Source organism: Uloborus diversus, chromosome 6 (assembly GCF_026930045.1).
Source record: "Uloborus diversus isolate 005 chromosome 6, Udiv.v.3.1, whole genome shotgun sequence".
Lineage (NCBI taxonomy): Eukaryota > Metazoa > Arthropoda > Arachnida > Araneae > Uloboridae > Uloborus > Uloborus diversus.
In genome coordinates this window covers 96,959,744-96,976,058 of record NC_072736.1, presented here as the reverse complement: position 1 = coordinate 96,976,058, position 16,315 = coordinate 96,959,744, and the positions used below count along the sequence as shown (strand labels likewise).

Here is a 16,315-nt window from a genome sequence, read left to right as displayed (position 1 = left end):
TTATTATGTACTTTACTTCTATCAGATAATTTAATACTTTTTCCTATCTGAGCTTGTAAATTATAGATAAATCATTTAAAGATGCAAATGAATAATTGTTTTTTATGGCAACTAAAACTAAGAAAACGACCCCTTTCAAAATTTCGAAATTTTATCTTGGAGTAAATTTGGAACAAAGGCTTTGGATTGCTTCATCATAACCAATTTGATTTTAGTGGAAGACGAAGAACATGGAATTTAAAATACTAAATACAGCTTGGTTTTTCGAGCTACTTGTCAACCTCTTCTGTCTCGTCGCATCAGCATTAGACAATATTTGTGGAAATCTTTGATTATCCATACTTGAAAGATAATGTATAAACAGAAAAAAATACTTCAAATTCATCCTTTTCTGCACGACACCGTGTGCTATCTTGCATCCATTTCTGTCTGCTTTTTTCAACCGCAAGGAAGAAAATTTCGTTTTCCGTGGTAATTTAATTAAAAAAAAATTACCATTTACATTTTTGAAGCGAGAAGTTAGAGTCATCCCATGTCGCCACTAAGGGTCCCCTCTCGACCATCTCCGATTTGGATTAAATTTTATAGAAGTGTTGAGATGCCTTTGAAACTAACCTATGCTAATTTTCAGCTTCCTAGATCCAAATCCTGATGATCTAGGATCACCGAAAAATGTGATCCAAGATGGCGGATTAGATTTTTGTGTCAAATTGACAAGTTTACAACAAGTTTGCAGAACATTTTATCACACTGGAAGCCTGAACTTTTAGACGCTTTAAGTATTTTTGTGAATTTGAGCTCGTTAGATGTTTTCTGTTGCATGCGCGTAAACTTGTGAAAAAGCGCGATGGGAAATTTGTTTCCCGGATTTTAGGTTGTCATAAAATCTGAAAAAAAGAAAAATCAAAAGCTCGTGCTGCGTGATTCCATTTTAAAAATGCTTGTTTTTAATGGGTTACAGTAGCAGAGCTTAAATATCTTTTTCTATAAGATATTGTGATTCAATGTGGCTATCAAAACCATTCAAGTGAAAAATAGCCTATTTTAAAAGCGCTATAAACTCAAGTTTGTCACCTTGCATCTTCTTTTCGTTTATACCATTAGAAAGAACAAGTTGTTTCCTTTTGAAATAAGTTTTTTCTTCGATGGTGTTCTTTCGAATAAGGATAAAAAAAGCAAGCTTCAAATTATGTCTGTCAAAACGAATTGCCATGTTTAAGCTCAGATTGCAAGAAATTTTATAACACTGAAAGCCTGAAATTTTAGGAGCTTAAAGTACTATTTGTTGCTAATACGTTCTTTTTTTTTTTTTTTTTTTTTTGTGAATTTGAGTTTATTAACTTTTGTGTAGCATGTATGCAAAATCTTGACAAAACGCTGCAGAGAAACTTTTTCCTGGATTTTAAAATGTCATAAATTCTGAACACAAATGATTCAAATGCTCAAACTTTGTAATTCTATTGTTAATGCGCATGTTTTTAATGGGTTATAGTTGCAGAGCGCAAATATTGATTTTCTAAAAGATATTGGCATCCAAAGTGGCTACCAAAATAGTTCACGTGAACAATAGCCTGTCTTTAATCCCCTGTAGCTCAAGTTTGTTACCTTGCATCTTCTTTTCGTTGGTACCATGGGAAAGAACATATTTTTTCCTATTGAAAGTTTTTCTTTTCGATGCTGTTCTTTCAGATAAGCGTGAAAAAACGAGCCTGAAATACTATTTGCCGTTAGCGAGAAAATCTCGTTCTACAATAAAGAATGGTGAATGCCGTGACAACCGACTTATAGGAATTTCGCAACTGCTGTAAGTCAAATAGTTTTTTTATTAATCATTTAAAAAGATACTTTGCAAGTGATATATGATTAAAAAAAAGAAAATTATCTTGTTCTGTCTGGTGTATCAGTCTGCTTTCTGAACAAAATACTTTTCTGATTCTAACTTATTTAACTTGCGAAAGAACTTTTTAAATGATTAATCAAAAAACTATTTCTGACTTATAACATTTGCAAAATCCCTATAAGTCGGTTGTCACGGCATTCACCATTCTTTATTTATTGTAGAACGAGATTTTCTCGCTAACGACAAATAGTATTTCAGGCTCATTTTTTCACGCTTATCTGAACAAACACCACGGAAAAGAAAAACTATTTTTATAGGAAAAAATATGTTCTTTCTCCTGGTACCAACGAAAAGAAGATGCAAGGTGACAAACTTGAGCTACAGGGCATTAAAAACGGGCTATTTTTTCATGTGACCTATTTTAATAGCCACTTTGAATGCAAGTATCTTTTAGAAAATCAATATTTAAGCTCTGCAACTATAACCCATTAAAAACATGCATATTAACAGTAGAATTACAAAGTTCGAGCATTTGACATTCTAAAATCCAGGAAAAAGTTTCTCTGCTGCTTTTTGTCTAGACTTTCCATACGTGCCACACAAAAGCTAATGAACTCAAATCCACGAAAATAGTAGAACGTATTGGCAAGGGCGGATCCAAAAACTTCTCAAGGGGGGGGGCGATAGATTTTTATTATTTACCCATATATATATGTATGTGTGTGTGTGTGGTGTTCAAACATATAATTAAGCACAAGTTAATACAATAATACTTATTACTTAAAATAAACTTTGGAGATGCAATATGATCGGTATCAAAAAGGTGAACTCATGTGCACATTACATTATTTTGGTACAAAATAAATCCAGCTCTGACATCAGCATACATTTTCAACACAGAACCGAGAACCACAATGAACATTGGGCGTTTTTAATAGAGAAACATGAAGCAAGATGCATATTTATTATTAGGTGGTTTTTTTACATTTTACTGGCGGTTTTCTGTAACCTGTTTTAATCTTTCAGAATTTAACATATTTTGCACTTCTTTTTCAGGATTTTCATAAGATTGTATGAAATCTTTTGCAGCTTGCACTGCATTTCTGTGGTAATTGGTTTTTTGGTGCAATTCTAAAATAACTGGTCTGTTCTCTAAGTTTCGAAAAGGATACTAGAGCAGAACGACCAAGCATCTGAGGCTTAGCTTGGCATTTCGCAGCCCCCACTTCAACTGGTGCAAAAAGGATACAATATTTACATAATAAACCTTTCTTTTTATGCGAATACACCAACCATGGGTAATCATTTAAATGTGACTGATTAATGTACCGTTTCTCAATTTTGCCACTTTTATTGTGCTCTGAGAAGGGAAACTTAAACCCTTTTGGTGGTTTAAAAGGATTGTCTTACAGTTCTTTTCTGCGTCTTTCAGATAAAGACATTTCATTTATATATAGTCCTAAATCATTCGGATAAATTTCTTTAGGGCATAAATTGGCTTCAGCAGTTTTATCTGAGATAAAATGTTCGATATCTGATGTAGCCTGTGTACTACAACAACTGTCAACAACTTTCGTACGTTTCACATTTTTCAAACTCGCATCTGAAATAATACAAGGCAAGAGGAAAATAAATATGCTGTAAAAAATAAAAGTTTTACGCATTTAGAAGTAAAATATGCCGATTGTTTGAAAAACCTTTCTTTCTAAATCATTAAAATTAAATAGTAAGCCAAATCCAACCCAAGATCGTATGGTTCCCTAGATAAAAATTGATTGAGTTGTTTTAATTTATTGATAAAATTGGAACAAGCTGCATCTGATTCAGAAAAAAAAATGTCTTTCGAACGACATCGAATGCTCGGGGGTGTGGGAAATCTTTCATCTCGATAATAGGCAATTAATGTAAAATTCCTGTCTTAAAAATTAATTCCAAAAAAGCTAATTCGAAGTTTAAAACATAAAACCCCAGGTGAAAACCCTGGGGGAAGGGGGCTCGAAGTAATTTTGTACAAATATTCAAGGTTGTAGGTGCTATGGGGTCTCCTGGACGCAAGCCTGCCACAGACTTCCTTTCATTATTTCTTTGACCTTACTTTTTTTTGATACATAGAGAAAATATAAAACTGACCCCAGCTAGAATGGCCCTAGTCAATTTATTCAATTTTGTTTTTTCTAATTTAATAAATTTTTGATAAATATTATCATCCCGGAACTTTACTTAGGTTCTGTGTTTTCAAAGGCTTAAAGCACAAACCGTCAATTACAGTTCACAATATTTTTGAGCCGTCTTTTCGATTTTTAATGCATGTGTTTATGAGGCGTTAAAAATATCTATGCATGCACACTCACATACAGACCAAAACTTGTCGAATCAGAAAAAGAAAAAACGAAAAGAAAATACATAAACGTACCTTGTCTAACAACATCTGGTAGCTCACTAGTTTCATGGGTTTTTTCTTGGTCTTCTTTCTTCTTGAAAAATCCAAATAAATTGCTTTGTTTTCTTTTAGACATAGTCTTTGGAAGTTAGATGTATTCAAGAGAGACAATGACTGAATATTTCCCGCGGTTTCCTAGAGTGACGCTATACAGAATGACTGGCGTCATCAAAAAATCGGCGGCGCTCTGAATGTCTGATTGCGAAGATTATGTTTCCCCCTTTCCCCTTTATGATTTGCATTTTAGCCCGTTAGACTTTTTCTTTCTCGGTTAAAAGATCTTAATGTTTCTGTTTCATCATATTTTCAAGCCAAAATTCAATCCCAACAAAGAAGAAAAAAATGTTATAAATTCTTATTCCTATAAAGGCAAGAAAAAATGTTCTTTTGCCTCTGAAGAAGATTTTGTTTCGCGAATATTCTTTAGTTTTTTTTTTTGGTTAATTTCGATAGGTGCCCGGTTATTCATCTCTTGGCTCAAGGGGGGGGGGGGGGGGGGATCGCCCCCATCGCCCACCCCCCTTGTATCCGCCCTTGCGTATTGGCAACCAAAAGTACTTTAAGCTCCTAAAATTTCAGGCTTCCAGTGTTATAAAATTTCCCGTAATATGAGCTGAAACATGGTAATTCATTACGACAGACATAATTTCTAGCTCGTTTTTTATCCTTGTTCGAAGGAACACCATCGAAGAAAAATACTAATTTTGAAAGGAAAAAATGTGTTCTTTCTCATGGTATAAACGAAAAGAAGATGCGAGGTGACAAACTTGAGCTATAGCGCTTTGAAAATAGGCTATTTTTCACTGGAACGGTTTTGATACACTTTGAATCACAATATCTTTTAGAAAATAGATATTTAAGCTCTGCAACTGTATCCCATTAAAAAAAAAAAAGCATTTTTACAATGGAATCACGCGGCACGAGCTTTTGAATTATTTTTATTCAGATTTTATGACAATCTAAAATCTAGGAAAAAAATTTCCCATCGCGCTTTTTCACAAGTTCACGCGCATGCTACACAAAATCTAACGAGCTCTAATTCATAAAAATACTTGAATATACTAACGGTTAAACATACTTTAAGCGCCTAAAATTTCAGGCTTCCAGTGTGATAACATTTTCTGTAAATTGGGTGTAAACTTTGCAATTTGGCACTAAAACTAATCCGCCATCATGGATCACATTTTTCGGAGATCCTAGATCCTCAGTATTTCGATCTAGGAAGCTGAAAATTTGCATAGGTTGGTTTCAAAGGCATCTCTACACCTCTTTGAAATTTCATCCAAATCGGAGATGGTCGAGTGGGGACGATTTGAAAAATTAGGTCAGTTGACGTGGAATGACTCGTTAGTGATTAAATTTAAAAATTATATGTGCAAGAAATAATTTAACTTCACTGAACAGAAACACAAAGCAAAGTGATTCTTTGTACTGAATGAACAAGCTAATGCTCAGTCCACAACACAAGTTAAGTATACTATTTAAAAAAAATATTTCCCACTTGGGACCAGGGGACAACCCATTTACATTTTGCTCTGAATATATTTTTTGAACCAAGTGTTTATATTTGGGTTCTAACTTAAGACATTGCATTTATTTCATTTCAATAAGCTATGATACCCCCCCCCCCCACCACCACCACATAACTGCAATTTGAGAGAAGGAGGGAATTCTCTCCCCCCCCCCCCCCGGTTAACACATTTTTCATTTCTTTTCAAAGGGGGGAAAAATCAAAAATATCATATCCTATTCCTTTCCCCTAACTCTTTTTCTGCATCATTTGCTGCACAGCTGTTTTTATTTTCTTTATTAATTTATTTTTATATCTTTTTTGCAGAAGAAAAATGACTGCAAAAGTTACAAAATATAGATAAAAGGATTAGCATATTGAGCTTATGTTTCAGTAAACTGCATCCCTTCCCCTTTTTCCAGAAAAAAAAAGCAGCAGCAGCATAGGTTTTACTCTTTCTTTTTAAGAGAAAATTTCATAGGTCTATTAAGAGTATTTTATCCTAAAATATAGCCATATCATCATGAAAAGTTTCATTTTTAGGTTGAATTTTATTTTTTTGCACAAGTAGGGAATAAAATATTTTAGGGTTTTTAGGACAACTCCTACCCCTGTCCAGATGATTATTTCAGTTTCTAATAATTTCCCCAGAAACAAACCTGAACCACATCTCTCCCCGTAAAATATATATCATTAAGGCCACCTTTAATGATGATTAAAGGTGACTTATAATTTCTTTTTTAGGACTTCAATTTATAAAGTTTTCCAGGGGATCCTCGGACCTCTCTCTCTGGCATCATCGATTGAGCATTTGAAAAATTCAAGAAAAATGAAGAGGGTAGAGCTCCTAAAGCTCCATCTCTTCCGTTACCCAAAATGACTTACAAATCACGTTTTTGAGACTTCAACGTCGAAAATTTTTCGAGGGTAAACCCCCCTCCCCCTCTCCTTTAAAGATCGGCTTGAATTTAATTTTTATGACTTCATTTGAGAAGTTACTTCCCGAATTACACATACGACCAGGATCATATTACCAATTCTCCTTAATACAGTTATTCGCTCTTGCGATGACCCTGTTTCTTTCCCTCACTTTTTTAGGCACCAGCCGACACTATTTTTTTTGTATCTCGACATTTATGTTAAAAGTACTGAATATTTTAATTAGTCAGTAGGGGAATATGGGGCTCATCTTGTCGATAAACAAGATGCCTGTTTGCCAGGGGTGCCCACATAGTGTGTGTGGGGGGAAAAGGGCCATGGCGCAGACTGCGCCATTGAAATTTTTTTTTTTTGGGGGGGGGTGTTTTGAGGGGTATTTTATTTTCAGTTTTGGGGAGAGGCTTCATGGTAGGTGGGTTGCCATTGCCCTAAGTGGGGGTGGGCACCCCTGTGTTTGCCGTTTCAAAATGTGTTCTTTTAAATGACGATTTTAACAGGACTTATATTAGGCGTACTCAGTAAAATCATGCCAGTGCTTTTTTTTTTTTTTAATAAAACGTATTTTCGGGGAAGCGCAGTAGTATCATTGGAAACCATTGTCGCAATCGATTCGTTCCGGAATGCCCATTTGTTTATTTATTCGGTTATCCGAGAATTCCGATCGGTTTCGCTTATCCTTTTCTAGTGGATTGTGTTGTGGCGGAGAAACGGGATCAAAGGCCACATCGCGCATCTTATCTTCTCTGAGCCGCGATTGTTTTAGATTCTGGCAACCCCTTTTCTCTCTCTTTCGTTGTTCCTCTTTCGGAGTTCTGTTTGCAAATTCTGCTCCGCACTGAAGGAGCGCAGTAAGAACACTTTGCGGTTTTATTTCCGGTTTCATTCCACACTTGGGAACAATTTGATCAGAAGTGTGTCTGTTAACTTGTTGTGCAACAGTAATATTGCACTGCAACCATACTTTTGCGACACCCAACCTCGACGTAATTCTCTTGGAAAAGGAGAAAAAGATGGAGAAAATCTCAAAGAATTTCCCCCAATATTTGTATTTAAAACAAATAATTTGAGCTGTGAAAATGCAATTTATTCATTTTAATCTTTACATAGTATAAAATGAAGTCTCCAAAAAGCGTCTGTGTGTTTGAACTCGCTAAACTCGAGAACTACCCGGCCGATTTCGCTGAAATTTTCACATTTTGTTCCTTTAAGTCCTGAGAAGATTTGCAGACCAGTTCGAAAACAATTCGATGAATAGTTCTTTTTTTATTCCAATCTAGGCCCAATTTTCACATAAATTCCCGATTATGGGGGTGAAAATTACTCGCAAATAGTAATATTATATATCGTTAGAAAGGGAAGAATTTTCCGCGTTCTACGCAATTTGTTCCAATGCTCTAACTTAATAGCGGCGGGAGTTTTTTACGGTTTTAGCTCGAATTTTTTTAGGCTTAGCTGAAATTTAGGCACTACTTTCTTCATTAAATCCATCAATAAAAAGTGAAAGCATTGTCCCACAGTTTTCTTTTTGACAGCTTTGGAAAGAGCAGCTTTTTTTACTCCAGATCTAACTCGACCTAAGGTCGAAAGTTTAACCCTCTATCTCCATTAGAAAAAAAAGTTACAAGCGAATTAAATGAAGTTCAAAAATCTGTTCTCTATTCTAGTTTTTAACCATTTTATTTTGCGTTTCCACGGTAACGCCTTTTGAATTCATTGTTTATTTCTATCTTTCTCATTTTCAATTCTTAAACTTATTTTATTTTGTGTTTCTATGGTTACGCCTTTTAAATCCATCTTTCTCATTTTATTTTAATTTCTTAAAAGTATTTTAATATCTGTCGTCATTGTTTGGCGAGAAAATTTTGCACGATGGTTTTTTTTCTTTCATTTAATCCTGGTTACTGAAGACACTCCACTTGACGCAATGGTTTTTTTCAAGGTAGACCGGGCAAAGCCGGGCAACGCAGCTAGTTATTTCTAATTTTATTCAAGACCCGCATGTCATTTCTGTGGGACTTGTGGTCTGCTTTCATAGCTGGTCCTCTTCCAATCTTTCGCCACGTCCTCACTTCCACAAGACTTCGTAAGATACAATTTTAGCTCTTTCTTACTGAAAAACATTTTCGAACAATTGGTTTAGCAAGTATTTCATCTGCTTCGTATTATAATGGACAGCCGAAAGACTCGTTAACTCCTGAAATTTTGAAAAACAGTTTGAAACCTTTTTTTATTACGCTTCTCTATGCATGAGATGCAACACGTTTGTTTATTGTTATTACTATTTGTTTATCTTTTTTTAATCTGTTAATAGTTATGTTATTTATTCATTCAAATTTACAATTAGGACTTAGAAAATCCTAATTTCTGAAAAGATTTTTCTTTATTTTGTAGGACTTTTATCCCTTCGGTTTAAAAGGGCTACATATCGTGGCCAATATTCTACAATTTAACTCCAGTACATATTTACAATGTGGGTTAAAGTGAAATAGCTAAGATAACTTACCTTTTTCAAAACTAACAAGTTGGAGATTTGTTTTAAAAATTGCAGTATATAGAAAGAACATTGGATTTTGTAATAAAACTTTTTGAAACTTTTTTGTTTTTGACAGTAAATTTGCAACTTCAGAAAGAAGTGGAAATTTCTCTCTCTCTCTTTTTTTTCTTGAAGAAAGTGAAAAATAGTCTTTTTTTTTTACATACATAATGAAATACTCTCTGTTTAACCGTTGGATATTTTTGGCGAATAAATGTTTAACTAAATCATCAGATGAACTGATAATGGAACTATAAACAATTAAAGAAATAAATTTCTTTATAAATTTAAGATAAAATAATTGATTGAATCAATAAGTGAACTATTAAATTAAGGAATGTAAAGAAATAGGTGATTGATTTAATAAATGATTGAATAATTAAACGAGATGAACTATTTCACTTTGCCCCCTCGCATGCATTTGACAATTTGTACAAAGCATTTAAAATAAAAATAAGCTATTAAATAAGAAAATACTGGACCGATTCTTAATAAGTTTGAATAAATATTTAAAATGTTAATAAGAATTTTACCATTTCAAAAAACAAAAATAATTTTTCACTCACAACAAAATGTTGCAATATAAGTATCAATTTTTGATAATTCTTTGTATTATCATATGCTTTGATCTTCAGAGATAACTTTTCGTGACTGGAATAGATTACATGTGTTACTACCCAGACAACATATTACCAGATAGGTGTCGCAAGAAAATAGTAAATATTTCACCATTTCACTTTGTCCCACATTCCTCTACTAAGCGTTTATTCCAATCGTTTTCATAATAACACCTAAGCTTTTGATTCACTGACTCTGCTTTTAGCATCTGTATCAAATGTTTGATCGCACGACAACCAATCTTGGTTGCTGTGTGTCTACAAAATCCCTTTCAAATTGTGATCTTCATAGAAGCAATATAGATAATTTGATTTTTAAAAGGTGTACTAACAGAGATAACGTTAGTCATGCAACTATATATGTCGGTATAAGGATGACCAGATGGTCTTTAAATGTGGCGTGTAAACGTAAATTTCTTGTGAAAATTATACGTTTTAAGATATGATGAAATTGAATTTTTCACTTGATTGACATGTGTTATAGAATTAATTTTTATTTCAGTGTAGCTCAGCCACGTTTTTAGATATTTCGTTACAGTATTATGTCCATTTGAACCAATAGTATCTCCTTCTTGCAATCCATAAAAGTAAATAATGTCCGTTTACAGGCTCGTCATTTTAAAGTTTCCTGGGGGAGAGGGAGGGGACGTAGTCAATACATAATGTGTGAAAAAATAAGAAAATATAAACGCATGTCAATTCATTTGGTTTTAAAAGCTAGAGGGGTCGATTACCCTCCTGAGTCCTGACTGTCCCCTAAATTCGGGTGTCGATGTTGATTTGGTTTTCCTCGTGAAAATTATTGCATACGACATAACATTGCACTTGAGCAGTCCTACTACAGTGGACACCGGTTAATTGAATCATTGGTTAATTGATAAAACGGCTTTAATGAATCAAACTGCCAAAAACAACAAAATCCAGCTTTATTGAATTAGCCGTTTTATTGAATCAACCGCTTTGTGGAATCAAAATTGTTTAGAACAAACGTGATTCATATAAGCGGCAGCCACTGTAGATTCTTGAAACAATGTGTAAAAGGAGCCAGTCCCTTGAATCTCCCCCCCCCCCTCCCCGTTCATAGCGTTAAACTCTTTTGTACGTTTCCACGGCAACACCGCCTTAGTGTTTGATGAGGATATCAAGTCTGTTCTCCCCTTTCCACGTCGTATCTTTAGCGCGGACCTGTTACTTCGAATTTTTCCAAGGAAGTAGGGGGGGGGGGGGGCAAAAGGTGTATACTCAGTGCAAATTTCATTGGAAAACAACAAAAACCACGCTCACTGGTTTGAAAAACATTAATTATGCAGAGCCCTCCTAAATACCGGACCCTCCAAAATGTCGGGCCTGCTTTTTCGCAAGTCATTTTTGAGCAAAACCACAAATAGAGAATTCTAAATGCACATGCCTTGTTTTGATGCTTTTCGTTGGAGGAAACTAGGAATACTCTCAGTAGGCAATTCGACGAGTTTTTGCTCCCAAACTTCATAACATTCTCTTTATTTATTTTTTCTTAGGTTTTAAAGGAGTAATACAACACTAAATAAATCGAAGACCGACCGGTACCGAATGTGCAATACTATTGAGCCACAAGTCTGAACTGAAAATACAAATGTGGTGTATTTTTTGTATCGTCATCATTCTTATTGAAGATTTTCAATGCATAATTTATGTACAGTTAGATGTAAGATCAAGGTCATAGATTCTTTCTACGGCTATGTAAAATAAATAGCACTGGTAATAATAGTTTTGGCCCGACAAGTCTGAGTGCCAGGTTGCCCGGACAACTAAAAAGTACCTTGACGGCTAGTTCTTTCTGAACGAATCTTTCAGAAGCCATGTTGTTTGGATTTACGAGGGAACAAAATCGGAGGAGGATATAATTAAATTTCGGATTGGGAAATATGGTTAGTGTTAGTCCTTTTTAGAGTCGAATATGGAAATTTTATGAGTTTTGGGGATGGAGACCGGATATATCCCCAAGTCCCCCTCTCCCCTTTTTTCACCCCTGCATGATGCACTGAATGTTTACCCTTAAATCTGAGAAATAATTTTTCAGGCTCCTAAGATTTTCGATTTTTGTCTGTCTCTAATAATGACAATACTTGAGACTAGTGCTTTCCAAGAAGATTTTATTGATTTTTTTTCCATCAAATTAGAATAAGACACCAAAACTGAATTTATGTTTATACGATTTTCTTATTATTAATAATAATTTTAGAACTTATTCCTGATTTAATTATATAATGCAAGTTAATATAATGCAGTTTTACATATCGATTTTTTTTTTCTTATCCCAATTTTTAATATTGAAACACCCATAACCAGTGTAGTTTTTTCGATGGTGACTGCTTGATTATCTCTGCGCCAACGAGCGATAACATTTCGAGCATGGCAGCACGCATCTCTCTCAAAATAGTCGAGATCTCCGTTTTGTTATTTGGAGAGCTTCCAGCGGAACCTCCTTCTCAGCAACTTTGAGTTCCTTTTCCTTTTGCCCCTTTCCTCAGCTGTCTATTCGATAGGGAAAGCCGCGCTAACGCTTCATCCCGCTAATATTCCCGCTGCATCACCCGTTTTGTGCTCGTCGCGAAAGGACGTTTATTTATCTGTCGCGATGTCGTAGAAAAGAGGAATATGAAAGCACTTGTCGGTGTCTTAATCTTCCCGGGAAAAATGAAAGTGCGCCGGGGACGATTACTGACAGGAACATCCCTCTCACTCTGCGCTCCTTTTAGCCTCTGTCCTCATGTTGTGGGCGTCATCTGGCAGGTGTAAGTGTCTCCATATTTTCCAACTCGAGGAGTTTTCCTTGGCTGGCCCCCAAAAATTATGCCAGGTAGCACTGCGGAAGAGCCCGCCAAGGCCAAGGTGACAACAGCAAATGGAGTGTTTGTCCGGCCCGTAGCTGTCGCAGGGATCTTTCGTCCTGTCGAAGATAAACCTCCAGCCTTGCCCGAGAAAAGGCGATTTTCGGCTCTAGCGGGTGATTTGAGGCCCTGTTCTTCTGGCGATAAATCGGATGATTTTTTACGTCGGAGACAATCTTGGGACACCCGACAAAAAGAAGTCCCTTTCGGCCAAGCGCTTTTGAAGAAGACACCTCGTAACGCTTCTCCTGCCGTCCTACCTGAAGCTGCCAAAAGTGGTGATGGAAATAGTTCCTTAGCGAGCAATAAAAGTGAAAGTGCACCAGTGGTAATTCCAAATAACAAGCAAGTTTCCGCTTTAGAAGAACCAAAAAGTTCGAATGTACGAAATTCTGCTGGTGGAAATTCCTCTCTTCCAGTTCCTGATGAAAAACAAAGTATTGCTTACGTTAAGCCTTTAAGCAAAAGTATCAACTCTGGAATTGCAAATGATGAAACTTCCAATAAAAAGGAACATTCTGCTTCTCTACATGTTTCTAAACCTACGATAAATAACGAGCCCGATGTAAATGGGTGCGTCATTGTGAAAGAAAATTCAAGCAAGGTCACAAATTCTCCAGAAAATGCGAAACAACCAAAAAAGGTATACGGTCTTATCAAAAGAGATGTTAAACAAGATTCATCTGTTCTTAAAACCGTTAACACGATAGACAATGCGGAGTCCGTCGGCTCCGTCTCTGTTTCAAATGCCACTGATGTGACGAAAAACAAACCTAAAGTTTATGGTTTAAGTAAAGCAAGCTCCAAAAAAGATTCTGTTGATGCCCAAACTAGCCAAATCTTGGATAAAAATTGTGAAGAATCGAATAAAATCATTGGTCAGTGTGCTAAAGAAAAAGATCAAGACAGTGGTTCTAAAAATGTAACCTCGACTTCCGTGATCGATAAATTCAATACTGTGAAAGATAAAGCGTTACGTGATAATGATTCACCTCCAAAAGATTTTCGACCTATGCGAAGAACGTCCGATGTCATTGCAGCTAAAATCCAAAATATTTTTTCAAAATCAAATACTACTAGTACTGGAACTAGTTCATCAACTTCGTCCAAGAAACCCGTTACAAAAATCGTAGGGAATAATCAGAGAATTTCGAAATTCGAAGATTCCAAATCAAACGGCAGTTTACAGGAGGCTATTCGGCCGAAAAGTGAGAGTCTAAATTTAAGCGATGTTACAAACGTGAAAAATGAAAGTGATAATTCTATAACTAAATCCGAAAAAACAGAAAATGTAGAAAAAACTAGTAATTTTAAACTTGCAGAAAAAGTATCTTCAACACCTGCGAAAAGTTCGGAACTGAATCCTAATAGTTTAAAGTGTAATCCAAAAAGTGCTGACAAAAGTTTAGACCCATTGTTATGTTCCAGTGGATTGTCTAGTCAAGGTAAATTATCTGAAAGTGCTGTGGTAGTGAATGTGGTGCAACCGATTCAAGTTGATTCTAAAACTAAGCATTCAATCAACGCAACCCTTTCGAAGGATAAAAAAGTTGAAGGCAAAATGCCAATAAAAAAAACGGATCAAAACAGTTCAGACGGTACGCTGTTGCTGAAGGCACCCAATCAGGAGAGTGACCGTAAATCTCCAGACTCTGCATCTGCCTTAAGTATTAAGATGGAAGAATGTAATAACGGTGCAGTGCCTAAAAAGAATATTGGAGTCACCATTAATAAAAGTTCGGCTTTCAACTGTGAGAAAATCAGTAAAGTCTTTACTTCGTCTTATAATTCCACGATTAATCAAGTTCAGAAAATTATTAAAACTGATATTTCTAGAAATGGATTTGTGGAAACTGTTTCCAAAAAAGAAAGTTCAACAATTCAAAATGCTTCAACGCTGACCTCTCCTAATGTGATCAGCAAAGATATTAATAATCTTTCCGTACATTCTTTGAGTTCTAAAAGTGAGACAAATCATGGTTCTTCAGATGTTTGTGACAACAAAGTAGAAGCAGCTAACCAACTTAACAAAGTCGAAGTTACCAAGATAACTCCTTCTGTAGCTCCTGGGATCGTACCCACAGTCAACGTCCTTTATAGAACAAAAAGTCCTCAAGGGTCTGCAATAAAGGAAGAAAACCGAAAAAAAGTAGTTGTTGAAACTTCAACAACTTTCTCTTCTGTATCGCCTACTATTACAACTTCTATCGATTCGAAATTGCCTTTGAACAGTAGCTCACGCTGTGCAACTGAGTCTGTGAAAGAAACATTAAAAACTGTTGAAAACGCACAAAGCAGCTTAGTATCTTCTCCAAAGCTTCCAGCAAAACGTGCAATTGTCAATTTGAAAAATGAAGAAATCGCGAATGTTTCTCTCTCTCCAATCTCCAATAAAACTGATACTAATTCAGTAATCGATACTTCCAAGAACAGTGCTTTAAAAGTAGCAGGAACAAATGAGACTAATAGTGCAAAGGTTATGACCTTACCAACTGAAAGTAACAAAGCAGAAGTTAAAACTACAGTGTCTACAGTTGATTTCAAACCAAACACTTCTACCGATTCGAATGTTGCTACTGCCACAGAATTCAAATGCATATCTCAATCTTTAGCTGATGTAAGAAACTCTAGCAGTGCTACCTGTTTATACAACACAGAACGATCTCTTGGAGACTACAACAATAGTGTTTCCGAAACGAAAATGAGTGTAGTCGATCTAGGAGACTGGAATAAGAAATTTCAACGCGTTGAGCCAGAGGCACCGCGTGCCCCTTTGCGGCGTAGGTTCCAAAGGGAGTCCCTTCCTCCAAGCTTATCTCTTCGTAGTACCCCTTCCCGCTTTGGATCCCTTAAACGAATCGAAGATTCTGCTCGATACATCCCTCGATCCCCCTCCCAGAGCTCGCTACCCCAGCGTTATTCATACACGGAGATGTTGTCCAAAGTGTGCAGCATGGGAGTATTGCCGTTTGTGGAACCTCATCATTCTAAATCGTGTTCTTCGTCCTCGTCACAGGTGTCCGAGCTATGGTCAGAACTGGGAGAAGAACAATCCACCGCCACCCATGCTTCAGAGATGCTGGAAGCAGAGACCAGCGAAAGGATGAGACTGGAGAAAGAAGTGCAGGAACTTCAGGTGAGTCCTTATTTTGTGTTTTGTTTATTGATAATAGTTCTGCCAAATTTTGTGTTTACTCACCTGGAAAACCTAAACTGCCTGGAAAAGTTTCGAACACCAGCAAAAGTCAGTAAAATTTTCCTAGCACCAGAAAAAGTCAAAATTTTTAATTTCTGAAAAATGTTGGTTGAAACTTTCGTTTCTCGAGAATGGAAAGAATTTTTTCTGATTAAGGAGTCAAAAATAAAATATTGACTTTACTTTTCGAAATAAAACATTTTTATTATCATTATTTTCATTTCAAGTACACAATATATAAATTACTTTTTTATATAATTTTAAATTTTTCTTTAAAAAAATAAACAAAAAGCATAGAAATGAAGTATTGAAATTATTTGAAGAATGCCGCCCTTTCATTGAGACATATCTAATACATTAATCCGTCAAA

The 16,315-nt window shown here is 35.7% G+C and overlaps 1 protein-coding gene across 1 annotated transcript in view; it reads left to right on the top strand.

Annotated features, from left to right (window-relative positions):
• LOC129224622 (unconventional myosin-XVIIIa-like) overlaps positions 1–16,315 on the top strand; it is a 190,833-nt gene that overhangs the window by 84,764 nt on the left and 89,754 nt on the right. The window contains 1 exon segment of the mRNA XM_054859106.1: positions 15,766–15,885. Coding sequence (XP_054715081.1) covers positions 15,766–15,885 — 120 coding nt within the window.